The 27,168-nt window shown below is 45.1% G+C and overlaps 1 protein-coding gene across 8 annotated transcripts in view; it reads right to left on the reverse strand.

Moving 5' to 3' along the window:
- Positions 1-114: 114 nt before the first annotated feature.
- The window catches only part of SYNRG (synergin gamma), a 37,232-nt gene continuing 10,178 nt past the window's right edge, over positions 115-27,168 (reverse strand). For 2 of the 8 annotated variants that reach the window (XM_042026439.1, XM_042026433.1), the window contains 16 exons: positions 26,841-27,068; positions 25,311-25,388; positions 24,413-24,609; positions 23,557-23,841; positions 22,672-22,799; positions 20,597-20,715; positions 20,361-20,423; positions 17,988-18,932; positions 10,447-11,049; positions 9,928-10,091; positions 9,174-9,227; positions 8,376-8,472; positions 7,952-8,100; positions 5,157-5,267; positions 4,585-4,620; positions 115-3,656 (listed from right to left, as the gene is read on the reverse strand). In XM_042026439.1, the coding sequence (XP_041882373.1) occupies positions 3,525-3,656; positions 4,585-4,620; positions 5,157-5,267; positions 7,952-8,100; positions 8,376-8,472; positions 9,174-9,227; positions 9,928-10,091; positions 10,447-11,049; positions 17,988-18,932; positions 20,361-20,423; positions 20,597-20,715; positions 22,672-22,799; positions 23,557-23,841; positions 24,413-24,609; positions 25,311-25,388; positions 26,841-27,068 (3,389 nt within the window). In that variant the 3' untranslated portion in view covers positions 115-3,524. Of the gene's footprint in view, positions 3,657-4,584; positions 4,621-5,152; positions 5,268-7,951; positions 8,101-8,375; positions 8,473-9,173; positions 9,288-9,927; positions 10,092-10,446; positions 11,050-17,987; positions 18,933-20,360; positions 20,424-20,596; positions 20,716-22,671; positions 22,800-23,556; positions 23,842-24,412; positions 24,610-25,310; positions 25,389-26,840; positions 27,069-27,168 lie in introns of those variants that run through there. The other 6 variants (XM_042026440.1, XM_042026438.1, XM_042026437.1 and 3 more) reach the window with 5 other exon arrangements.

Raw genomic sequence — 27,168 nt, forward strand, 5'->3', positions numbered from 1 at the left:
TTAATTGTCTGAAAAGTATTTTATATCTTTTGATATTTGGTGAGACACCTTCCCCATCCCAGCCACAAAGCAGGTTTCACTTACTTTATGATATAAATATTTCAGCTTCCCAGGTTGGTCAGATACGAAATGAGCTTTTTATTGAACATCAGGTTTGAATCTCAACACAGGATTTATAAATCATTGCAGGCATTAAGGGAGTAAACAAGGTTCCAAAGTCAATTAATAACACTTAACGCTCATCGGATTTAAAATATCAGCAGCAACTCCAGCACAGCACAAACCCAAACAGCTCCAACTAGTAATCACAAAACCACTTCTGGAAGAAAAACAATATTTGCCCAGAGGGCAGGAGAAGAAATCACAATAGGAAGAGAAGTTTTCTGATCGCTCTTCTTCATAAAATGATGACATTGCTATTTTAACATTGAGAACTGGAATTAAATACAGGTCCAGAATTAAAAATAAATCCACAGCAGCAGTTTGTACAATAGCAGCTTTTATTGGAAAGGCAGGCTTTTGTTTCAAGTTTGTGATTCCCAGTGTAGCTGACAAGACTCGGAGCACTCTGTGGGTTTCCATCAGCTCCTGCTCAGCCTGGGGCTGAACTTCACCCTCACTCCCACACCCTGCAGAGATTTCAGGGAAGGAGCTGCTCCAACCAAACCCAGTGAGGAGAAGCTGCTGCCAGGGAGGAAAAGTCCTTGGAATGAACGGTCAGTGCAGGAGGTGACAATTCCGAGGGGCTGCAGGAACTCACAGCCAAACACAGAGAGGGAGGAGCCCCCAGCGCCAGGGAAAAGCTGCCACCCACGGCCACGGCACGGAAGCACCAGGAATCCAACGGGGTTAAGCCATAAATACATTAAATAACCGAGCAAATAATTCCTTACAATTCCAAATATACACAAAGAGACAGAACCCCCACTTCCCACAGGTCATGCCAAGGCAGCCCCACAGAGATTTAAAAAAACAAATAAAATCTTATTTTTCTTTTCCAGTGAGAGAATCCATGCAGGAAAAGGAGTTACAGGTCTGAAACTGGACACAAGCAAAGGGAAGGCAGCGTGTCCGGGGGCCTGCAGCAGAGGCAGCAGGGGAAGGTGGGCTGTGACAATCCTGTCACCTTGGATACAGCTTGGAAAGACACTGGGCTTTGGCTGGCAACAACATCCAAGAGGATGCTGAATGCTCCAGTGAGTCATTGGAATGACTGGGATCTGCGAGCTGATCCTCCTTGTGCAATGCCTTTATCGGGGGGATCTCCCTGCAAACGTTCCCGTTCCCATGTTCCCATGGCAGAGTGCTTCCTGCTCCCCACAAAGACAGGGACGGTGCCTGCTGCTCTCCCTTCTGTGGGAGCGGGGGAGCAGCAGTGTCACCCTCCAGTGAGCTCTGCTGCAATTGGAATTGTAAATGTCCATTCCTTATTTGTATGGGCCAAAAGACACGTTGGATGAAGCTCAGAGAGGGGCTGACCTGCTAACAGGTACAGGAAAACCAGCTGGAAGATGCTGCTGTGACAATGCAGCTGGTGCTTTAAATTTCACTCTGTGGCCTCTTATTTGTGGTGTTTTCCTTTAATTAGGGAAAAAAATTCCTCTCTAGCAAAGTGTTGGGGAGCTGTGGTGGAAACCCAGGTTTCCCCAGCACAGCATTCCCTCAGCACCAGCCTCTCCCAACCACTGGAGAATACCTGTCAGTGGCTCCCTGTCCCCAAACTCCTGTGGAACACTGGTGAGGGGCACAGCAGCCCCTGACTGTGCTGGAAACATGGGCTGGGGGCACAAGCTGTGGTGCTGGAACTCTTTCCCACCTAATAAAAGGGAGAGAATCAATGAGTGGCTTCCCTGGTTTTTTGGCAATTCCTGGGCAGGATGTGGGAAGCACAGCACGGGAAATCCGCCTCTGGATCAGCCAGAGCTGGAGGCACATGGTGCTTTATTTCGTGAATGAGCTAATTTGAGGCAGCAAGGAGATTTATTGTAATTGGTGTAAGGAAGGAGCCAGACACCTCTGAGCCAAGATTCTTTCATTTGGGCTAATTAATAGTTTCATACAAGCAAGCTGTTTGTTTTTTAAATACAAAGCATCGTTTTGCTCATTGTAATTCCTGTTTCAGCAAATAACCACAGGTCAGTGTCAGGTACTTGTAATGGGGGCAGGATTAACTTGGAGAAGCTGTTGAGATATCTGGAGAAAAGGGACAGATCTGAGAGACTGAGCCAAAGAATTAAGGAGAAAGTTGTACCCCATGGATTTACACTCCATTCCCTGCAGACCTAGACAGGATTGTGGGATGTCTCTTTTAACACCATGAATCTCCCACAGGTTTAAAATCCTGTAACCAGCACTCCATTGACTGCGCTGTCCTCTGGATATTGGATCTGAAGGAGAAACCAGGTACTTTAGATGTACAGGTAACATTTAGTGAGAGTCTGTTACACAAACCTGTCCAGAGAGGCACCTACAAAAGCCACAAACCAGCAGGGACACGATGCCTGCTTCAAACACCAGCTTGCTGAGACCCCCAAATTCCAGGCTTAAATCCCTGTGGGTGTTAAATCCCACTCCCTGCTGCAGGAGCCAGGGGCCACCTCTGTGCTGCCAGCTCTGAGTCACAGGAGCACGTTACTGCAGGTAGCACCAGACTGCACAAGTCACACACAACCACCCCATCCCATCGGGAACAGCATCTCCACAGCCAAAAAAGGTAAAGTATCCACACAGCAGCAGATGTGCTGCATCAGCAGAGTCCAGCTTTCAGCAGTGCTGCAGCCACGCAGCTCCCAAAATGTCAGGAGAGACAAAATCATACCTGGAACTCTGGACAAATCCAGAGAAGTTGATCTGGATTTACAACAAAGACCACGAGTTTCAAACTCCAGCTGCCTGCCCCACAGAATCCAGACAGCACGGGGAAAATTACAACAGTTTTCCAGTCCTCACCTCCCAGCACTAACCAGGTCTGCATCCAGCACAACTTCCAGCACGGAGCAGTGGAGGTACAAACACCCAGCAGCTTCTCCTCCTGAGTCAATAATTCATTCTGCCTCGGATGCTGCTGTGACTCATGTGCTGTGGTATCACAGCAGAACATCAAGGTGCGTGTCCCAAAAACGCTAAAGAAAAGATTTGCTTGCAAATACAGACTTCAAGTATTTAAGTGGTTGTTTCTATGCAAATCAGCCCAGCATTCCAGGTTCTCTGGGAAGCTCCATGCTGGCCTCTCCCATGTTTATGCACATGGTTACCAGGCTGCTTTTACACAGGATAACATTTTCATCTTCAGAAAGACTGGAATGCCACTTTTTTTTTTGCCATACTACATATTTTCTGGTTATTTCTGAAACCTTGGCCATTACAACTGAATTCTTCACCGTCCGTAACAGTGGCTTTAATCTGTTGATTTTTGGTCCAAAAATCAACCCCAACCCTGACCCCAACTCCAGCCTCTCCACCACAGCAGTTACCCCAAGTCCTGCATGATTAGAGCCAAAGCTCCAGCTGCAGTGCAGCTGCTTTCAGAGCAGGTCTGGCAGGATGAGACCAGGAGGTTTGGGCTCCACGCAGTTGATCCAGAAGTTTGCACAGCTGGCGTGGTACTGGTGCCCCCCGTACGCCAGCTTAAAGTTGTCTGTCTCAGAATTAAAGGCCTGCAAGAAGAATTGAAACAAGTGTGACAGTCTGATCCACTCCAGGGTCTACACCTAGAGTGGAAACTGGCACAGGACCCTCCCCTGAGCACTCCACCCCATCAACTCTATTTGATTTCAGTTGCAGGTGGACAAAACCTTCAGCCATCACACCTGAGCCAACCTCCACCTGCAGGAAGGGAGCCCTGACCTGGCCCCTGGCAGCTAACTCACCTTGTTTCCTGCATCTTCAGTTCTGTTCCACCTCCCTACCGAGGGGAAAGCCTGTCCTGCTTGCCAGCAGACAGCTCCTGCATTTATTTCCCTGGCTCCAGCCTGGCTGTGGCTTAGGCAGGTGCAATTCTTGCTCTTAGTGTTACTTCAGGTTGAATTTGATCTACTTCCTCCTGTTAATTGAAGCTGCTTTACAATAGGAGCCTCTGAGCGTGTGAAGCCATGAACAGGCTGAAACCACCTCGCTGTTTGTTGCTAGGAGATACTTTCCAATGCCTCACAGCTCCCTATTTAAAAAAATATCCCAGCCCTGCTCTCCACACCCTGGATTTCCTGCAGAGATTTCTAAAAATGCCACTGCCTGCTACACAAAGCAAAAAGTCAATATTTCTAGCACAAAGCCCCTGAAATCCCCCCTCTCCTGCCACAGACACACAGGCAGCACAGATTCAGGAACTCAGGGATTTTCTGTCACACAACAGAAGGAGCACAAAACCAGAGAGCTGGGCACAAGGCACAGGCATGCAGACAGACAAGGGGAGGCTCTGGAGCATGTTAGTTGGTCAGATCAAGAGTTAACGGCCACAAAACATGACTGGAGAAGAGGATTAATGATTGGTACAATCGAGAATGACAGCTGAGAGCCCATTAGCAGCTCAGCCTTCCACACTCAAGAAGAATGAGTCTAGAAAGAATGTTTTTTACAGGTTCATACTTTTTTGGGAAGTTCTTCCACAGATTTCTCTTCTTTCTGAAATAATGTTGAAACCAAAAAGTCAGGAAAAGTGCCTCTATTTTTAACTGGTTGGCACAACTCTGCACATGCCCTGGGAGTCCCTCCCAGCTCTGCTAATGGCAACAGTCCCCTCTGGTGAGCCATTTCATGGAGAAAAGTCATTAACAGATTTTGTTAAAAAAATATGCATACTTTAAAAAATCTTAGCATCCCAGTTTCTTCCCCATTACGAACAACTGAACTCAACCTTTTCTCCACAGCTGTGTCACACCAAAGACCAAGGAACACTGGATATTTGATTACAGGATTTTATTGAGACCCATCTACAGGTCAGAGTTTACAAATTATAACCATGGGAATTTTTTCAATACACCCATCCCTGGAAGTGTTCAAGGCCAGGCTGGACACCCTGGGATGGTGCAGGGTGTCCCTGCCCATGGCAAGGGGTGGCACTGGATGAGCTCTAAGGTCCCTTCCAACCCAAACCAGTCTGGGATTCTATATGAAAGACCATACTGTGAATTCAAAAGGACTTTAGCCAGCACACTTACTTTGCTTCTGGAATCCACGTTTAGGAGACACACTCCACAGGCAAGATCCTGGGCATTTTTAATCCCTGGGCGCAGCATACAAGAAGAGAAATCCAGGGAGTTTTCATCTGGCTAAAGAAAGAAGACAGTAACATTTAGGTATTTTCAGTACCTGAGGAAGTTTCAGCCATCATGATGAAGAATTACTGAGCACTGAGAGCCAGCGTGTCCCACAGGCATGGCAGGGGTGACAATCATCAGAGCTGTCGGGATGGACTCGCCACCTCCACCAGCACTAACCTGTAACACTCCAAGTCTTAAAAAAGGCCTCGAGTACAAAGGAAGGAATTCTTGAGTTGCACATTCCCACATCCAAAGGGGAAGGAGCCCTGGGAACTGGGGGAAGGCAAACAGAGGCTCTGCAGGTGTTTGTGCAGCTGTGGGGAGGGAGCTCTCCCAGCCCGCCCTGGAGAGCTGGCTGCAGCAGGATTCACTGTCCTGGACTCCCTGATACTGCCTCAGCAAAACAGGGCAGCTGGCATTCTCCTCTGGGGTCTTTTAGGACCTACAATCTGGCAGAGAGGTACAGAATGGGATATTAATGTTAACCAAACCATGGAATTCAGGCCACCAGCCATACACAGGTTAAAGAGAGGCAAAGGGTGGGAGAATAAACCTGTAAATAATAAATTCATGTGGTCACTTTTCCAGTGCTTAATCTCACATTTCAGCCACAGGATAAATGATCAATTAAAACATTGCCTAAGGAGGATATAAAACTGTTCAAATTTTGCATGAAAATAGTAGTGCAAATAAAAGCAATGACTAGAAATGCAAGAAGCTTAAAAAATGGTGTAATCCCAGGCCATGGGTGTCTTAATCCACACTCTGGGCATGCTGCTCACACCACCCCGCTGAATGGCTGGAGAATAATTGGAATCCTGAAAAAAAACACCCTTTAATCTCTAAGTAGATCAATCAAATTAATAAAGGCACTCTAATATTTGTTTACCAAATGCATGAGTGAAGCAAATGAGAAGGTCATCCTGCAATTTGCTGTGAAAAACCACAATGCTGTGCATAAAATTACTTTGTAACAAAATCCTTTAAAAGATAAAATTAACCTTTCTGAGCACATGCCTGGGAGCTGGAATACTTCTCTGCAGTTAATTGGCACTTCTGCATCATTTAGGATCCGTGACTGTAACACCAGAGGTGTGGGTTCCACCCCTTCCAGTGAATCCCGTGGGGAAGAGAAGCAAGAAAAGGGGTGATTTGGAGAATTACAGGAGTCATGAGCCCCTGGTTTTAATAAGTTCAGCTGGACTGTGTGTGCATGTGAGAAGTCACTGTTTGCAGCTCCTAATGTGCTTAAGATTTAGCTGGAGCTACGAGCCAGGAGCTGCTGTGGCTTGGAGAACACGTGGCCAAGCTTTGGACTTTCAGGTAATCCCTGTAATCTTCCAAGGAAAAGCACTTTAGGAACTGTATTTTAATCCACCTGTTTAAATTAGGAAAGATCCTGATAGCTCTTGGGATTGTTGCTATCAACAATGCCAGAGTTCAAACAGGTGAATCCACCTCTATCCACCTCCTCTGCCAAGCAGTAAAATACTGAGGATATAAATTCCCTAGGATGTCAGGCTCTGGGCATCACAGGACATCACCAAAATACCTGGGGAGGTTTAAAATGTGCAAAAGGTGTGTAAAAAGGGACTGGTCATTTATAATACCTGCCTTGCAGGGAATGCCAGTGAGCTGGAGATGGGTATTTCTAGCAGAAACCAAGTAATCCAGGCCTTACTTATAAGTAAGTGTTTACTGGGAAGGAAAAACCTTTTGTGGCCACAGCTGCAGTGCAAGGAGGAAGCCACAAATTAAAATGCTCAGTGGAAACCTCCCCATGGTAATGATCTGCTCAGTGATGCTTGGTGTGGTGTGCTGATCCTGAGAACTGAAGGCTCCTTGGATAAGCACTGAGTTAAAGGGATCCACTGTGTAAGTCAGTATAAAGCACAAACAGATGGGTGATTCCCTAAAAATGTGAATTTTTCCCTGGTTAAAGGAAGTCATTTTGCACATTGTATCTCCTGCAACACAAGCACACAAACCCCACAAGGAATTTAATGGCAGGGAGATTTTCCTGCCTTCTATTTGTGTCTGTTCTGCACCTCTGGCTGCTCCTCTTTTTCCCAGCTCCTCTGCAGACCCTTCCCCCATGGGATGCTCCTGCTCTAAAGGGCCACCCCTCAGAACATCCCTGCCTGTCCCCCTCACCCAGCTATGTCCAAAGCTCTCCAGCTCCTACCAGGCTGTCTGGAAGCAGTGGAGCTTTTCCTGGCAATCCAGAGCAGGAAAAGCTGTTTAGTCTGTGGCAGGAACCAAAACAAACTCAGGCATTTCCAAATGCAGAGAGAAGGGAGAACAGTTTAGTTGTTTCTGTGTTGCTGCACTGTGTGGTTTGGAATTGTGAGCATTAAAAGCAATTGCAGGGATATTGAAAAACAAGACACACATCCATGTGATTCTGGCTTTGTAAAATGGCTTATTTGGATTTTACTGAATTTGCCTTACTGGAGATGTCCACAGACACCCAGGATATCACCTACACCATTAAGGTACTAAGTCAGACACCACTGTGTTTGTGCATAAATAACAGTTTTCTTACAGGGTTTTAAACTGGATTTCACAAACAAGTTCATTTCCATTTTCCAAGAGAAGAAACACAAACTGTCAAGTCAGGACCCCCTGCAAAGTCTCTTTAAATATAATTATGACATTTGTTTTAGTAACCAGGCAGCTTATTTGGGTCTTACCGTTAAAGCAGCCAGGGACATGAAGCTGATCAGGTTGTTCCACACTTTATCAATATCCTTCAGCAGCTTCTGGAGCTTCTCACTGCAAACAGCAGTTGCTTTGATGCCCAGCTCCACCCTCTTTGTTACTCTGTAGACTTCAACAACCCCTGTGGATGTAAAACAGGGGAGGATTGCAGAGAATTCACTGGATGCCAAGCCTTGAACTCAGAAATGGCAAACCCGGATGTGGCACAGGAAGGGTGGCCATGGAGAGTTAGTTCAAAGCTGGAGTCACATTTGTTTGGCAGAAGAGTTTTTCATTATTTAGGTGCAGGCAAAGATTAAGATAAAAAGTAATGCCATTTGGGGAGGAGTGATTCTATATTCCTGGTTTTTAGAGAAGAACTTCCAAGTGTAAAACACGTGGAAAATTAAAACATACCCAGTAAATATTCCATGCCTTGAGCAGACTGGATAACTTCAGTGCAAACAGATGAACTGCTTATTCCATTTAAGGTGTCGTTTGCTTTCTTTATGACCTGGTGGAAATGAATTTCATAAAATGATGGGGTTTCTATCTTTAAATAATCATTACAAACAAGATAGCCCCCAGCAGAAACTAGAGGCAAATTAAACAAGAAATGATTGCCACACTCCACCACATGTTTTTATATACTCCTGTTGAAGTAGATCAGGGGCAAGTATGAACATTTAAAACCTTAACGTATTCCCCCCAATATTCTCATTACCAAAGTAAGAGTTTCAAGAGCATGCATGCCTTGCTATCTAGTTTAATAAGAGCATTCACAGTTTGGGCTCTCTAATACTCCAATGCAAAGGAGAAATGTTAAGGAGCACTGATCTGGCTATGAAATCTCTGGCAGCAGCACATGAATGGTCCCTGGGCCCAGCACATCAACAATTCTGTTTCTCAGGAAGCCCTGAGGAGCCAGGCACTGGTACCAGTGCCCTGAACAGCACAATACTGGGCAGCCAAACACGGGACCACCCAACTAACCAGAGAGCTGGAATATTTAGGGAAAAGCCAAACTAATCCCCAGTGACAGAGAGATTAGTGTAGGGTGCTTAGCTGAGGAGGTGGCAGCTTTTGGTTTAAAAACTGTAATTCCCAGGGCTGATTCCCACACTTTCTCTGCCTGTTGGTCTCAAACACTGAGTGAGCTGGTTCCTGCAGGAGGAGGGAAGGATTTGGAGGAGGAGGAGGAGGTGCCACACTCACCTGCAGGGCGCTCTCCAGGCACCTCTGCCACTCATAGGCGTACCTCTCACTCTCCTAGTGCAAAGGAAAGGACAGGCTCAGTCTTGTTCCTACACACATTTCCCTCCCTTTCTCCTACACAACAGACACACAGCAGACAGGTATTTTAAAAGCCTATTTGCAGATTAGCTCTGTGAACTTTTAACAGATCTGTTCCTAATCTCTCCCCGTTCTTTCAAGATTTTCTAAGCACCTTAACTCTAAAATTTGATTTCTGGAAGTCAGAAGGAGTTTCAAAAGAAAGAACATATAGGAGTGGGTAAAAGGTTTCACTGCACACACCTCCTCCTGACACATTTGTTACAGTCTGCTGTTCTAGCAGTGGGGATTAGCAGAATTTAATCTGAGTCCTTTTCCCATTTCTTCTCAGGATGAGCTGGAGAAATAACTAGCAGGCAGCCAAAAAGTGATTCCATTTCCCAAAGCAAACGGTCTCAGTGCCAAAGCTGGGATTAGATTTAAACTGTAACTAATTTCCAGTCATAAGCTTAGGCTGCAAGGTCAAGTGATTCTGTGTTTCAGACAAGAGCCTTTTCCCACTTCCCTTTAGAGACGTGAGAGAAGAAACTTCCAGGTTCCACTCACAACATCCAACTGCACCTGGACACCATCTCACAGTCTCACCCATATTTAAATAGGTAAGGCCCCAAAAAGCTGGATACAGAACCCCGTTGATGTCAGTGCCAGCTCAGCTGTGTTGCAGACAGTTCCTTACCTCCACCTCCCCAGTCAGGTCCTTGTACTTGTCCCTGATCACGGGCAGTGCCGGCTTCTCGCTCAGAGTGTTCGACCGGTCCCTGAACGGCTGCTCCAGAGCTGGCAGAGGTGAGGAGCGACTGATTTCTCTGTCCCCCAGGCTCAGGCTCCTCTTATGAGACCCTAAAAAGTCAGGTTATAAAAAGTTATTCCTTTACTCTAAAGACCCAGGCTATTTAAAATGAATGAAGTGGCAGCAAGGGTTGTCCTGTTCCTCCAGAAGAACAAATATTTCTCTTTACTCAGTGACTGCTGCAGATTTCCCCAGTGCCTCAATTCTTACAGGTTTTTGGCACAACAAATATTTTCCTTGTAGAAAAAGACCTGCTCCAAATGCCACAGAAATCAATGAGAAGATTCAGGTCGTTTCCAGCAGCCTTTAGAACAATCGCCATTAGCTAATTTACAACTGAATTAGGAAAATCAGCCTTTGATAAGCACATGCATCACGAGGTTCCTCCACCACGGGCAGGCTTACCTTGCACAGACAGGTCAAAGGTAGCCAGCTCACTCCTGATCATCTCCTCACTGGACTTCACTTTGCCTTGCGAAGTTGCCACCAAGAAGTCAAACTTGCTGATTTTTGGTTTTTCACTTTGGAACTCTCCAAAGTCATCTGTGGCCTCTCTCCGCAGCTCAGAGGAGACTCCAGTGAGGAAATCAGTGCCCAGGGCTGAGTCAGTTGTTGCTGCATCTTGAGCTTCCGAGGGAGGTCTGGCGAAATCCCCGAAGTCTCCGATGTCGTCGTCGCTCGGAGCGCTGGGGACCGGCCCGGAGTCTTTGAAGTTCGCAAAGGCTGCGAAGGAAACATCCTGCAAAGCATCCTCGCTGGAAAAGGTTGTCACTTTGGAAACTGTTGTCATGGTGATGTTTTCTGAGCTGCCAAACAAGGTCTCCTTCTTCTGGAGGACAGAGGTGGCCGCGGAGGAGCCGCTCCCCGAGGGCTGGGAGAAGCAGGAGAGCTTCCTGCCCTGCTGGACGTCGTCCTTGTCGGAGCTGGACCAGTCGTAGCTCGCCAGGCTGCTGACTGCAGAGCCACTGTGACAGCTTCCAAACAGGCCACCCTTTAAGTCATCCACATCTGAAACAAACCCCCACAATTAGGAGCTGAAGTTCAAACGTTAAACTCTCTACGCCGCCTAAGAACAACTTGCTGAGAGTCTGGAGGAGCTGCAAGAACAAACACAGTGAATTGTTGTCTCACTGAGGATTGAACTGGAGTTTGCACAAAAATAAGCTGGAAAATACCTGGGCATTTAATACAAAAATTTCTCTGTTCAATGAATATAAGCCTTGACCTCTGAATGCTGTCTTAACATTTTAAGCTGAAAGTCACCATATCACTGTGGTAGTGAAGAAACACTAAAAAAAAATCAGTTTCTGTCCAGTCCACGCTGCACAGATCACCAGTTGAGTTTTCTGGCTGCAGAATCTACAATCAAAATATAAATGTTACAACTCAAATACCTTTAATGCGTTATTACATCTTATCAAATCCAACCACACAGAAGACTGGGCCGACTTTTCTATTCCTGTGATAAAGTATTAATTTAATTTTATATTCATGCTTTGATACAAATAACATATAAAAACGTGCTGCAAGAATCTAAAGAAGCCTAGAAATCCTGTGTGAGCTTATCAGGGCTCCTGCAGCGCCGCACGGGCGACTCGTCAAACTTCCAGGTGCCAGCACTGACAGGGATATTGCGGAGATCATGTTTTAACTGAATAAATAGTTTGTAAAAGCTAAGTCTAGAGAAAATCCAATTATTTTGCAGAAAGCTCCAAACATTTATACCCACCTGGCGATTACATGGCCCAATAGGTTCTTCTCCCTGCCAGGGGCAGGTGTGAGATCAGAGCCTGCAGTGCCCGGGGGCTCTGGCTGCTCCCACCCAACTGATCTTTCACTTCCAGACTGAGCCTGATCCCCAGCGAAGGCACACAGAGCCAGGGGCTGGGCAGTTCTCATTAGAGCATGAACCCCCTCTCCCCAGCAAACCAGCCCTGCTATCCTACATTTGGCATTTGTTTTCCAGCAGGAAGAATTGTCAGTTTGGATCAGAGACGCGGCCGCTGCGCAGCGCCTGGGGTCCAGCGGCTCCAGGGACAGCAAACCCAGACCACAAAATGTTTTCCCTGAGCCTCACTGGAGCTGAGATCCTGGTGCTGAACAGCACAGGCAGAACGGGCTGGCACAGTGGGGTTTAACACAGCCACGGTGGGAACAAGCTGACTTCCCAGCTGTCCTCGTTATTCAATCCAGCCACACCAGCCCGAGGATTAAACCCTTCTAACAAACCATTTCTGCCTTGGTTTATTCATCTCACTGCAAGGGGAGAGCAGGCCAGGCTCCAGGCTGCTTCCCAGGCATGACCCACATACATGGCTAATGAAAAACCTAGCAAACACACAACACAGGGATGGAGTTTAATGGCCACTGCCACGGGTCAGCCAGGCACAGTGTGTCATCCATCAGCTCCTCCCCTGGGCCTTCCTGCAGCTGCCACTTAGCCCACGACAGCATCCCAAATCCAGACCTGAGCCCCCTGCACACAGACAAGATTTCCAAGTGCCACTTGAATTCTGGATGTGCAGAGCAGCAGTTTGCAGAGGGTAAACACCGAGAGATGAAATCACCTGCTCCCGGCACAGAAAGAAGGCTCTGAGGTGAAAGGAGCTGCCCGGAGAGGGGCCGGTGATTTATCACCACAGACCACACCTTGCGCTCCCAATCTTTTGTTTAAAGAAGGGAAATGAAAGCTTTGCATGAAAGAGAGAGCCAGAACCACCTCCGACACGTGAGCCAGCTGTAATTAATCCTGGCATCCTGGAAATACCAGCAGGTACCAGGCAGGCAACCTCTGTTTTCCCTTCACTTTGTGTTGACTCCAAAACCCAGCGAAGATTTGAGCCTCGCCATTGATCCGGTGCTCCCGGGGAGGGAAAGGGAAGAGCCATGATCCCACTCCGAGGATCTGCACGCTCACATTCTGTTGGGAGTTATTCCTTTGATAACTGCTAAGATTTTCAGCTGCAAACACATCCTAAAGGACCAGGTCAGGCACTCCTGATCCAATCCTGGCTCAGGATCAGCTGCAGGCTCTGGGGGAATCCTGAACTCACCTGCAATCAATAGGGCAGGGCAGGGGGCGCAGAACTATAGTTTAATTATTCACAAACTAAGACTCAGGGTTCTCTGTGTGTGAATTCAGGCAGACATGAAACCTCTGCAGAGGTGCAAGGGCTGAGGTGAAAGGTAATAGTTTGATTCTGTACATTTGATTTTTTCTTTGATAATTCCAGAGGGATCACTCCAGTGAATACACTTTTTCCCAGGAATATTATATTACAGGAGAAGCACTGCGTTCAGAGTCAGTGTTTACAGCTCAAGCAGTCCTAAAACAATTTAGTGAGAAGTATGAAAAATAAGAATGTGGAACCCAAAGTCCAAGCTGCCTGATCATCACCTGGGACCAGCTGCACCCGCACGAGCCAGCCAAGGCAAAGCACTGGCTGCCAAGTTAATATACAGTTAAAGCAATACAGTTAAAATACTGTTTCCCAGTGTTATCTCATCTCCAGAAAAACTTGCCACCCCTGATTTGAGCCAACTATAATAATTTATTTCGACTACCAAGGATTAAGTTATGGCTGGAGGCAAATTACAAGCTGGAGCCTTCAATGTCAACAGTGCAATCATTTAAGGAAAACCCTTGACAGCATTAGTGACTGTCTAAAGAAAACTGAAAAAGACAATTCAGGGACATTGGAATAAATTTAGGGATTTTAGCCAGCATAGGAGGCTTTCAAGTTTTTGTATTTCAGTGGATATTAAATTCTGATGAATAAATATAACTCTGGTGTCACGTTTTGGTTGTTAGGGTGACACAGGTGGTGGCTGTGGAGCTCTGTTCCCAGCAGAACAGCATCAGTGCTGTTACCCTGGGAACATCCCCTGCAGCCTGAGCAGGAATCCAGAGCCTGGATGGGGACAGGCACCACCTGCTCACTGCTTCCAGTGGGTCTCCACCTGATAAAAGGAGATGAAACTGGAAGAAAATGGAGTTTCATGCACTGCTGCTGTCAGTGTCATGCCTGTCAGCAACCAGAAAAATCCAAAAGCCCATTTCTCAGCTGGGGAAGCCTGGAACAGTTAATAAGAAGGGAATTATTCCCATCTGCTTTCCCTAAAGAATGGCCGTAGCTAAGATGGAAACCATCAAGAATGCTGACTGCAAGATAAATAAAAATGAAGAAAATAGAAGAGAAAAGCCTCCAAACCTCGTGGAATTACAGGATTTGCTAATTATTTGGAAATGATCATGATAAACGACGTTTCACAGCAAAACAAAGCCCCTGAGCTGACACTGGGAGCTCAGTCCCACAGACGCCCTTGGGAAGGCCACGGCAAACACATCCACACCCTCCCTGCCAGAGGCCTTCCCGGGATAAACCAGGGTGGGTAAGCTCTGCTGTGTACAGAATTAACCCAAGTGAGGGCAAGGGAGTGAATCTGACTGTCAAGTCTGGACAAAAACGTAATAAATACAGTCATGAACGTTCCTCTCCCTCCTCCAGGAATGACTGGCTGAACAAACACAAACAGCACGAGCCCTGCAGAATTAGGTCTCAGCTTTATGTTCAAAGCTTTGGTTTAAAAAGCTTTAGGGCTGGGCACGACCAACTGATCCTCCAGATTCAAGCAGGGGTGTTGTGGTTTTCTGCCTTTTTCTTTTTTTTTCCTTTTAAAAGCTCTCCGGCTCGGTGTAAAGAAGAAAAGCCACATTCTGCTTCCTGGGCTGGTTTTTGTTCTTGTGGCAATTCCAAAACCCCACAACATTTTAACCATTCCACATCTCAATTATTTTTAGCTTTTTACCTTGTCTGCTAATTTGATGATAATCCCAAGCTGTCAGTGGCTCAGGATTTGGAGGAATTTGAAGTGACATAATTGCGTGCCACAAATTTGCAGTTGTCATTTATGTTTGAAAGTTTCAATATTTAGAAGGCAGAACTTCCCAAATGGAAAATTTACTTTGGGGCTCTGGTTAACTCACACTGGATTAGCTAAATAAATATCAGAATATTATTTAGTGGGCTTCTACTCAATAAAGTCTAGATAGCAACACAGTTTTTTCAGCACCGACTCGCAGAAACAACTCTGCCACCACACATTTCCTCCACTCCATCCCTCTCAAACACAAATTCTTGGAAAAATATTATTTAGGCTGATATGTAAAGATTCAGAAGGTTACAGGGAGCGAGGTCAAAGCGTTGGAAGAGGAGAAAGAAGCTCACCCACACCCTGCTCTGCTAGAGAAAAGCACCCACCAGCTTAAGGGGATACCAGAACCTTAAACTCTGTATTTTTGAGGAAAAAGAGATACATTGCTGGTTTGCAACAAATCACACACATCCCCACGTTTTCAAAATATGCCAAGATAATATTTATTAACACAGCAGGACTTACAGATCACAAAAGATAGTGATACAGAGGAGCTCAGAAGGGAGGTACCAGAGTAAAGCATGCAGGTCAATACTTGCAGAAGAGAGATATCAAAGCAGATCTGAAAAGGCACATTCACACAGGAAATGTTTAGTTGAAATCAGACATTAGAAAAAGCAGCAAAAAAACCTGAAGTTGATTAAAATATACAGAGATCTCCAGTAATGCCAAAGAAAAAGGTGTTTTACAGGTGTGTCAGTGCAGCAGATAACCCTTTGAGAGTGCCCGGGGCAGGGCTCCTCCCGCTGCAACCGGGGCAGGAAGAACAAATTAGGTTCACTCAACAGGAGCAGGTGCTCATTCAAATGCTTTCAACTCGGAGTGAAACGTAAATTTGGTGTAAAAGAAGCAGGCTGGTTCAAACTAACAGCATGCAGCCAGTGCTCAAAGGGTTATACGGAGCAAATGCAAGAGAAATCAGGCAACATTAGTATCATCTACCTTCCACACAGAGAGTTAGAGCCCAGTTTAAAGAGACTGTATCCCCTTTGGAGAGAGAAAAACTGGAAACCTGTCATCCCTCAAGAGACCACAGGCCCTGGCATGGGAAGCAAGCCAAGGATTTCTCTCTAATTCCCAGCGTAAGCACCTACCTGCCCATACCTGGAAGCTATAAATGTCAAACCTCACAGCCAAGGGACTGTGTGGGCACACACACCTCTGTGTGGGCACGTCACAAAGTGAAATCATCTCTCAGCACCTCTGTCCTGCTGCTGTTCCACTGGAGATGTGACACAGGGCTTGCACACATGCAGCTCCCCAGGACAAGTCTCCCTTTTCCCAGCAGTGATGTGACAAATGTCCCTTTTTGACATTAGATTTACAGATCGAAGGGAACGATGAGGGGAAAAAAAAAAAATCTGTTTTTTAACTTCATGTAAACTGGAAAAAAAAAAAGGACTTGACCATCAGCAGTTCACAGCTTGAAATGCATCAAACACACAGAAAGGAACACATGAGCACAGGAATGTTTGTAGCAGAGTGTCCGGAGCACGTCCTGCTACGAAATCCTAACAGTTAAATGGAGCAAAACTCTCCCTTTTGGAATAACATCTAACTTGGCACCATAGGAGAATACAGACTTGGTTAATAAAAATAGCTTCTAATTAATACTTCAGAGTTCAAAAGTTTAGCAACAAGCACATGAAGGGCTAACCCCTTTAAACAAACCAAAAAAAAAAGAGGCTTTCCTGCCACAAACGGCAACTATTCATCACGGATTGCTGTGGCAAAAGCACACATCCTGTAAAGAGCTACAGAAGTCAAACTACCACCAAAAGAGGCTAGAAAAATATTAGGAAAAAGTGCTTTCAAACCCAAAGTAAACATTCAAGAATACACTGTAGGTGCTACGTTTTGACAGCTCACTCAACTTGGAGTTTTCCCAAGCAGTAATATGAAAATTAAATGTCTTTGCTAATAAATTATTCCTGATATTTTGTACCCTGTTAGAGAGTATCTTCCACGTCGAAGTTGCCAACTTAATTCTCTCCCCTACTGAAAAATATCATATAATGCAAAATTACAGTACTGTATATTTTTTCTCTACCCATATCTGCAAAAAATGGAAGAAATATTTCATGTGGAAATAACCAATTCTTGCAGTAAGAGCTTTTACATGTACAGTTTGTATGTTCCCCCTGTTCAGAAAAGCCTTTGACTGCATAAAACTTGTCCTAGAACACAGTAATGGTTCCCGTGTTGTTGAAGGCCACAGAACATTTAACTACAGCTTATCTCCTATGTATATATGAAAAGAAAAACCAGGACACTTGGGAAATTTGTTTTATGATATGTGATCAGGTCAGAGAAGGTCAGTTCACTCCCTCAGGAATGTTGTCATAAAGGGAAATTAAAGAAGGTGGAAACCTGATAAGGATAAAGTGAAAGTCCCATGGTTTAAATTTAGGTCCAAGAGCTCCCAATCATGAGACCAGCACTTGCAGCCCCTTGGCACAATGATTCCCATGAGGGATTTAACACTGGAAGGTGTGTGAAATACTCTAAAACTGCAGTCCTGCAAAATCCTGGCTACCCAGACTGAGCCCCACTGTAAGGGGAATACACTGGTGTTGGTGATTAGTCAGCTTCTCATTAACAGCCCCAATTAGTGACCCTCGGGAAGCGCCAAGCAGGGGAAGTCCCCAAGCCAAATGCTTTGTGGATTAAAGTGAGACTCTGCCATCACCTTGCTGATATAAATGGAATGATATTGTTTGCACTGGAATATTTTCCACTCGAGTCCCTTTAAGTGCCAATAGCGAACAGGTACCAGTATGATGATGTTAAATCTCAAAAATAAACTGGCCTGGAGTTCAAACTGTTGCAGCTATTTATAGTCTTCTAAGACAAAAACTAAAGAGTGCCCTGCTGAGGGGCTGTGGCTGGTGGGGACACACACTGAGGAGTCTTCCACTACTGAAAGACGAGTGCATAATACTGTAATTGAGCACAAAGAACACGGAATCTGCACCACCTACGTTACCAGAGCAATCTAACCAGTTCCTCACCTGCTGCTGGTGGATGCTGGCCACTAACTGTTGGCAAATCCAAAGAGCTATCAGACATGACATGCTTAAGATCTCCTCCCACATCAGCCAGTTTCATGTCAAACTGAACAGACAGCGCATCTTCGGAGTCCTCCTTGCCCACGCTGCTGCCGCCGATGGAAGGCAGATCCAGGGATTTCACCGAAGCAGAGTCTTCTTTGGCCTGCTTGAAAGCTGCCACTTTGTCCACCAGCGACTTCTCGGCGCCGCTGGAAGAAAATTTGTTGGAGTGGAAGTCAGCAAAGTCATCATCGCTCTTCACCGAGGAGAGCGCGCTGTCCTTGGCCTCCTCGAAGCCCGCTCCGGAGCCTTCCAGGGACAGCTGCTTGAAGATGTCGTATTTGGTGGGCGTAGCAGTGGTGGCAGAGCTCTGCCCACCCTTCACTGCGCTGGCAGAGGAGCCAGCCTGAGCACCAGGGCCGGCCTCCAGCTTGAGTGCATTGTATTTGTCATCAGGTTTTTGTTCGGAAAACCCCCCGCTGTTGTTGAAAGCCATAAAATCTGCAAAGTCATCTTGTCCACTGGCTGATGCGCCGTTAGAAAATTCCCCAAAAAGGTTGAACTCTCCAAAGTCATCAGCTAAGCTTGAAGTTTTGCCGGGCGCTGGCTGGGCAGAGGCGGACGGAAGGGGTGGGGGGGGAAAGGAGCCCGGTTTTGAGGTGTTAAATGCAGGTGGGAAGGATGGCTGCTTGTTTTCTCCAGGAGAGGAAAAGAGCTCCAAGTCTGACAGATTCAAAGGGGCCTTGGCTTGTGTTGGCTGTTTTGGCTGAGCGGGCACAGGAGGGAAGGGCGCAGGGAAGGTTTTGTCTTTTGAGGGTGGCTCTAACGGGGAGATGCTGTCAGCGGTTTTGAAATCTGTGAAACCATCGTCGGCTGCCGTGGGCTTGAACTCTGCAAGGTTTTCTCCTGGGAAGAAAAAACAGGGAGAAAACAACAGTTAAACCCTGCACAACAAATACAGCGCATTCACACCATGCAAGCAAGCAAATTATTTCATGCAATGTCAGAAAGTTTTATGCAAACTGTTTAAATTAAAGACCTCAGGGTGCACACGGAACTGCAAACTCAACTGCCATGAACCACACAAGTGTCAAGGTCAGTGATTCTACTTTTCACTCCAGCAAACACTTAATTCTCTCAAATAGCCTCAAAGTCATATTAAACTCCCTTTACACTGAGTTAATATCAAAACACACTATGACAAATAGATTCAAAAGGAGATCAATGCTGCCTTATTTGGCCTCCACGCAAGTTCTTCTCCCCACCTCATCCTCCTCGTGTTTGCCAAGCAGTGAATGTAATTTTGAATTTCACTTTTACCAATACAGTATTTGCTTTTTACAGAAGCAATTCCTCCCTTCCTCCCTCTGAAATACTGCAGCTTTCTCAGGGGGGATCACCAGAGGGCTGAGACAAAACCAACATGAGGAAACAATGTTTTCACTGAAGTTTCATTGAATAGTTTGGTGTACTAATTTTGTAACTTTCTTCTTTTGAACATGAAAACATTGTTTAACCCATTCACCAGCATGTACATACTTGGACTACTGGTAATTTTAAAGTATTGATGCTGACTTTAAGACAAGTGTCCAATAAATAGATTTTTTTCTATTTTAGAAGCACACCACTAGCATTTAATTCTTAAGCTACCACACAGTGTCATACTTAAATTAGTTTAACCAAGATTAAAAGAAGACTCTTCATAATGGTAGTAAAGGACCACAACTACACCTGACCTTGTATTCCATTCTCCCTCCCCCCCAAACCAATTCATTTGGCTCAGCAACAACACAAAATATTCCTGAAATTGCCACTCATTGATCAAAACTGCAACAGCACAGCAAACTACACTTACTGAAGAATTGCAAACTTTTCCATTAGAAATGTAAGCTGGTGAAAGGGTTAAGAGTGGTCAGACCTTGACAGCAGGCAAATACAGCAACCTTCTCTATTTTAGAACATGTACAGAAAGAGATCAAATGTTATTTCATTTTACTGCAAGCATTTTATCCTGAAGAGATTCCGAGCATGAGAAGCTCACAAAACACCACAGGGGTTTCACAAATGAATGACTCCTTACTTAAAACAAATTCCAACCACACCACTGCTTTAAAATAAAACTCAGGAGCACCCAGAAGAGATGCCAATCTTCCAGAAATACCATCAGCATATTGTTCCAATAGGATATTGCCCTGTTTTTTCAAGATACTTCCTACCAGGTTTTTTAGAGAAGCAGCACCACCATTATTTTAGAACTGCAGAGATGGAAATTCTGCAGCTCAAAGAGAAATGCTAAAAATGATAATGAAAATATGTTAAACCCCCAGTGCTTACCCAAGTATTTGCTCTCTGCTGGTTGCTCTAATTCCCGGAAAGCGCTGTATTTGTCCCCTCCATCTAGAGAACAGGAGAAAAGAAATACATTTACACAGAGAAATTATGAATTCATACAGCAAATGTTGTATTAATTGCTCTGATTTTTAACTATTAATATCTTATCAATGGCAAAAAGAAGATATATGACATTTTACAATAAATTGCTCATAGTGGTTATGTATTTGTCCTTTTACCTCCAAAAGCAGCTGCACTCTCAGAAGGCTTCTCAGCTGCCATTCCTTTAAATACAGCATATTTATCAGCTGGTGAGAGCGGCTTATTACCTGGGAGTGGCATTAGTAAAGAAGGAACACTAAAAACAAAAGAGATAAAAGCAAAGTTCCTTAATTCATCCATAAGAAATCTACATTTCCAGGTTTTATTTAAAGGAGCCTCTTAAGACTACACAATTTGGTTCCTAAACCTAAGTTATGCCTTAATGAGTGCTTAATCCAGCCCCTGATGTAAATTACCTCAGCTGGATAAATTCCCACTTTATCTCACCTAATCATATTTCTTTAGGTCAGAAGTCAATTTGCACCATTCTTGATTCTAATTTCTATCAAAACCATGAACAAAACACTCCAGGGACTATACACCAAGGAATTCTCAGCCCAGGAGAGAACAAGCACACAGACACACCCCAGGAATCACTGCTGCTTCATTTATCCCTTTGAAAATTCCCCCTGATAGAACCAGGTACAGTGAAGAGTTAAAACTGCACGAGATTTTGAGAGCTCCATACTTTCAGCTGATTCTATCTCATTACATACTGCAAAATTAAGATAATAAAGTGGGATCACTGTTCAAAGGAAGGAAAGGATAACTTCGAATTTCTGTCAGTGCCAATCAGGGAGTTCAGGCAGATCTCCAGTCAGCAAAATAAGGATTAGTGCACAGTTACACAAGCAAGTCTTTTTGCATAAACACACTCTACTTTATCCAGTAAAACTGCCACAACAACCTAACACCTTGTTAGCAAATGCTGGAAGATTTAGGAGAGAGCTTTGCCTGCCCTCCACACAAGCCCCGTTATCAGACCTTGGCAGCTCCACACAACAACATCCTTTACATATGAATGATGCATTTTACCTCTAGTTTGTGTCATTCACATTGAAAACCTGAATGAATTTCTATTGCATTCTTCAGCCTGGAGCAAGAATCTTTCCAGAGCCATTTAAATCTCCTTATCAGCAGCCTACAAGCAACACACAAATGAAGCACTTGCACACATGTGCTGATGCTGGTCTGTGATGCTTGCAGACAGACAGTGCAATGGCAAAAAAATAGAGCTTATGGCAATATAATTAAATTTCCCATCCCTGCAAAGCAGGCTATTAGATATGCAATCTTGGCAAATGGAATGGTTAATCAGCTGTACTCCACAGATGGCTTTTTTTAAAATAAAGCTCCATAAGCAATTAGATTATAGCTCATTGTACCATTTTGTTCAAAACTGAACGCTTTCACAACTGAATAAAGAGAATTGCTGCAGTGAAAAAGAAATACCATTTTTTGATTTTTTTTTTAATGATCCTCTACTTCCCATTGTGCAATTTACAAACAGTTTTCTGTCAAAACTTTCAGTAACAGATTAGCTTCAGCTGCAAAATGACATCTAACACAAGATATACTTAAATCAGCATCTTCAGATCCATGTGGCACTGACATCCCTGGAAGCGTCCAAGGCCAGGCTGGACAGGGCTTGGAGCAATTTGGTCTAATGGAAGGTGTCCCTGCCCATGGCAGGGGGTGGAACTGATGATCTTCAATGTTCCTTCCAAACCAAAACATTCTGGAATTCTATGCCATCAGCAAAACTGAATTTCTTACACAGAAGTCATTTGCCATGGTGTAACAGAACAATTGGGTTGAGCATCCCCATTTGATGTCACTGCTGAGGAAGCACCTGGTAATCAGGGCTCACATGGAATTCAGAGTTCTCTTTGCCTCTAAGAACAGCCAGTTCCTACCCAGGAAATGTGTCTGGCTACAATTAGACACCTGGGAGGTGCATAAAGAGGAAAGAAGGCTGACATTTTCTAGTCTTTGTAGACCTTGAAAGGTTGATTGTAAACTATCAAAGGGAGGAAACATGTTTATTTATTCTGTTATACAAAACCTGCCTGATCAGGAATTACATCTTGTCTCCCAAAAGAAAAGCCAGGACTGCTGGAGTCTGAATGATGCTTCAATTGAGATTTATAGTCACGTATCAAAAGTTTAGGCACCGGCCAGAGACATGACAGAAACACCAAGGATCTGGTACCTGCTCCGGTGCTGTGAACTGGCTGCTTTGGCTGCGTCTCCCTGGAAGTCAGTGAAGGAGTCATCCAGGGAGCCAGACTTTGAGGCATCCTGAAACTCCTGGAAGTCATCATCTTCTGGTTTTACTACCTGAGTTACAAACAACACACAAATTGCTATGCTGTTGGCTCTTCAAATTGTCATATAGCATGAAAGCAGCTCGGAGCAGTGTGATTAAGAGGGAAAGCAAGAAGGAAAGGAACCTTTCAACACAAGCATCATCAGCATTTCCACTTTGTCTGCACCTCGCCCTAGTCAAACACACACAGGATTACAGGGAGCAAGAATGAACAACAGGTGAATAAGGAACTTGACTCCTTTCACAATAACTGTGTTATTGATCATAGCTGTGTCATATTTTAATACAGAACAAATATTAATAATTTGAATGAATAATTTAAAATTAATTGCACCGCAAAAAGTATTTTCTGAAGGATGAAGCATGTCTGCAAACAGCAGAATTTGACCCCCACATGATCTACCTTTGTAAACTGAAGGTTTTCAGAGTTCTCAGCTCCTGAAAACTCCTATTTTACCAGCTACTAGTGTCTGTTGTGCAGTTTAACCTAAAATTCCATTTTATGTGCAATACAAAACCCTAACTACAACTAAATCCTCTTTGTAATACAAAACACTTTTGTACCTCTTCTAATACCACCAAGAAGAGCCGAAAAAAAATAAAAGAACGCCCTCCGTGGCACTTCACGTTTTCAGACATCACGTGCTGGATTTCAGCTCTGCTTTTTTGCCATTTACTTCAAACCTGTTATCACCGTGCAGGTTTGGAAGTGCCAGGCTAATTCCCTTGCCAGGGAAGGGGGGTTTCCCAGGTAGGGAGCGAGCTCACCTGGCCGGGCGGGTAGGAGGGCAGGAACGCTCCGGAAGGCTGTGCTGCAGCTCCTCCCGCTGGAGCCGGGGCTGGGGCCGGGGCCGGGGCTGGTGCAGGGCCGGGGAGGCTCATGCCCAGCACGGAGGGCCCGATGCTCAGCCCCACGGAGGCCGGGGGGGCGGCGGGCAGCAGCGGGGGCTGGCTCACCCCGCCGGGCAGCGGCACCGGGAACCCGGAGAGGGTGGGGACGGGCGCGGCTGGAAACTGGTTCAGCACGTCGGGGCTCAGGGCAGGGATCCCTCTCTGCAGAGGCAGCAAGCAGACAGACAGTTACACGTGCAGCGTTGATAAAAGGGTGCGTTGTGCTCTCAGCTCCAGCTGGCAGCTTGTGGTACTGAAGCCAGCACCTGGTCAAGCTCCCAGTAAACCTCCCACACCCAAATGCGCCGTCAAGGTCCATGTAAGTGGATCATATTCAATATGCAATTACTGAGGTAGGAAAAGGCCTCCGAGGCCATTGAGTCCAACCTTTGACCCACCCTGTCAGCCAGCCCAGAGCACCCAGTGCCATGTCCAGTCCTTCCTTGGACATCTCCAGGGATGGGGACTCCACCACCTCCCCGGGCAGCCCCTTCCAATTTTTAATAACCCTTTTCATGAAAAACCAGAACTTTAGTTGATGCTAAAGAAAGTACTAACTGAAATGTAAGTGATGAAATTGATAAAATTATAATCCCACTGAAGTTACAAGGGCAGTTTCTCCTCCAGACTTCAACAGAAGCAGCATTTTACTGGACGTGTGCACCACCAGGCACTGGTGCTGACCCACAGGCCAGGGCAGGCTGCTCAGGGAGATGCCAGACGAGAGCCATACCTGAGCCACTGCTATCATGGCCAGCACGGAGTAGAGCTCCTCCTTGGTGAGCTTCCCCGGGGTGGTGCGGTTGGCCAAAGCCCAGATCTGCCCCAGGGTCTCCCTGGGCAGTCCCGATGACATCAGGATGGGGTAGAGTTTGGCTGTGTCTATTCCAGCAGGAGTCAAAGTGGTTTCTAGGATTTTCTTATACAACTCTGTTGTGAGGAAGGCAGTGTTAGACCGTGACAACTGCTCTTTTCCAATAATATTGCTTTTCTATGTTATTTCATGGTATCGAATCAGCAGCAGTCAGTGTAAGGTAAGGCAACAGCATTCTGGCACTGGATTGCATCATCATGTTTCATCTAAATGTGTTATTGGATGGTCTTTACAGACAAGTTTAACTCAAGCAGAGAAATATTTTATATGAAATACACTTAGTGCTGCAATTCAAACCACATTTCTACAATGAAATTGCAGGATAACCCATATAAAAAGACAGCTCTAAGAGCTTTATGTATTTAAACCTCAGTGTAATCAATATTTACTCCAGCATTTCATTTTCTAATCACTGTGTTATTTACACATAGAAGACAAATAGCCTTCAGAAATGAGCTTGCCTAATTACAAGACATGCCAAAAACCAGAATACCCATGAAAGCAGCATTATCAGCAATGCAACCTCTACTGGGATAAGCTGCTGTCATAAATGTTTAATCTAGAATTTATTAACATGCTCGAGTAAAACCTGTATTTCTTTAAATGCAGATAAAGCCACCATAAATATGGAACACATCACAGACACAGGATTCATCTGATGAGGGAACAAGGCTTTGATCAGTAAGTGGCCATGCAAGCACAGGTACATTCACACCCTGCACTGCCCACCTGGCCAAATGCCCACTGGTTGGTTTACCTGGGACCAAGCTGTCGTTGTAAATCCAGGCAGGCATCATTTGCTGGATGGGGTCCTGGGGAGGGAACACTCCAACTCCTAAATGTATTCCATTCAGTAAGAAAAACAGTTGTATTAGGACATAGAGTACAATGATGTTAAGAGACCACACCACAGCTGGTCAGCATCACTCAGCATTTCAGGCAAAGATTTCAGATAGGAATCACTGTGCTCAGAGGAAGAACAGATACTGCAGGAATAGGAAATAATAACTAGAATGATTTGGCAGTAATAGATTACAGTTATGTATGTAATGAAATAAGGAGCTCCTCACGTGCTTCCCTCTTCATGCCCAGATGTACAGAACCTGAAGTCTCACTGTCTTCAAGTTTCACAGCAGCAGTTCTGTGCCATCACAAATTCAGCTTCCCATCAACTCTCTACTATTAGGGCTATTCATGGAATAAATAAATCCATACCTACCATAAAACCCAAAGTGTTCCCCCAGAACATCCTCCCCTGGGAAATCCACAAACAGCCCATAGACTGAACCTCGGCAAGATCATATCCCGTGTCCACAAACCCGTATCCATTGCTCCCAGTGTTCAGCTCCAGGGGACACCACAGCCACCTTCACTACTACTGGCTTCATAACATGATCTGCCACACTTCACTCCCTGAAAAATGGTTATTTCCTTCTCCACTATGTGGACTCTTCCCCTCAGTCTCCCTCAGCAGATTTCATGCTCATATTGGATGGAGCTCTGACCAAAATCACCATCATTTCAGATTTCATTGTCTTTCCAAGTGCCCCTGCATCTCCTGTCTTCCACATGGATTCCCTCCTGACTGCAGTCTAATTTCTAATCATCCCACAGCTCCAAGCACATTCTAATACAAGCGATTCCTTTCATTTCACCAACCAAGTAAAATAAATTTGCTACTTCCTCAGATCTCATTACTCTTCAGTTTTAACCCCCCTTCCAAACTCACTCAACAGTTTTAATAAAATCCAAACTGGAACAACACCTTGTTTTAAGTTTTCATCTAGCCCATCTTTTAAATTTTCATCCCTAAAGTACAGATGGTTTTAGACATAACATGTATGAGCAGCAAATTGTCTGAGAAACAAGTATTAACTAGCTAAGAGTTTTAACCTGGCATTTTATCATCCCCTCTAGGTTAAAAGATTAAAACCCACCATGACACTGACCATCTTTAGTGGTAAGTTTCCCCTAAATAGTTTTCAAAAATATCTTTAGAGAGCACAACTTCTTTTTTCCCCAGGACAGGACAGAATGTTTTAAAACAGCGAACCTGATTAAACAAACACGTTAAAGGTGATTACAACAATAAACTCACATGGAGAAAGTTCAGAGCAAAATCATGGCAGTTACACTTTGAGCAAGGAGCAGGAGGCACTGACATATTATTCAAGCAGGCGTTCAGAGCAAAATTACGCAGGGCTGGCCTCGGAATTAGTGAACAGAGCGTTAGCACCAAGCAGCATCTCATTAGATTGAAATTCTGTCAAATGTTTCGATTGCTCACCACACTCTTCAACTGCTCTGTTTTGTTCTGAAGCTTTGTGCACCTCTGCAGCAGCAGTGGGACCACTTTCATGTCCACCTACAACATCCCAGTCACTGCTGGTGAGACTGGGATGGGCTTGGCTTGCAGCTGAGGCTTTGTGCCCAACTTCGGATGTTTTAAGTTTGGTTTGCTCTTGTTCAGATTCATCTGAGCCATTAGCTAAGGCTTTCTCCTCCAAGGAAGAGCCTGAATAAACAGCAGGAGCAATTATTTATACTTTGTTATGAACTGCCCAGACTGCAATTCCACACTTTTCAAAGGGAAAAGTACTTTTGGTAGCACTGAT

The sequence above is a fragment of the Corvus kubaryi genome, unplaced genomic scaffold, assembly GCF_017639235.1.
Source record: "Corvus kubaryi isolate FWS band 111438036 unplaced genomic scaffold, C.kubaryi_AGA036_p1.0 37284, whole genome shotgun sequence".
NCBI lineage: Eukaryota > Metazoa > Chordata > Aves > Passeriformes > Corvidae > Corvus > Corvus kubaryi.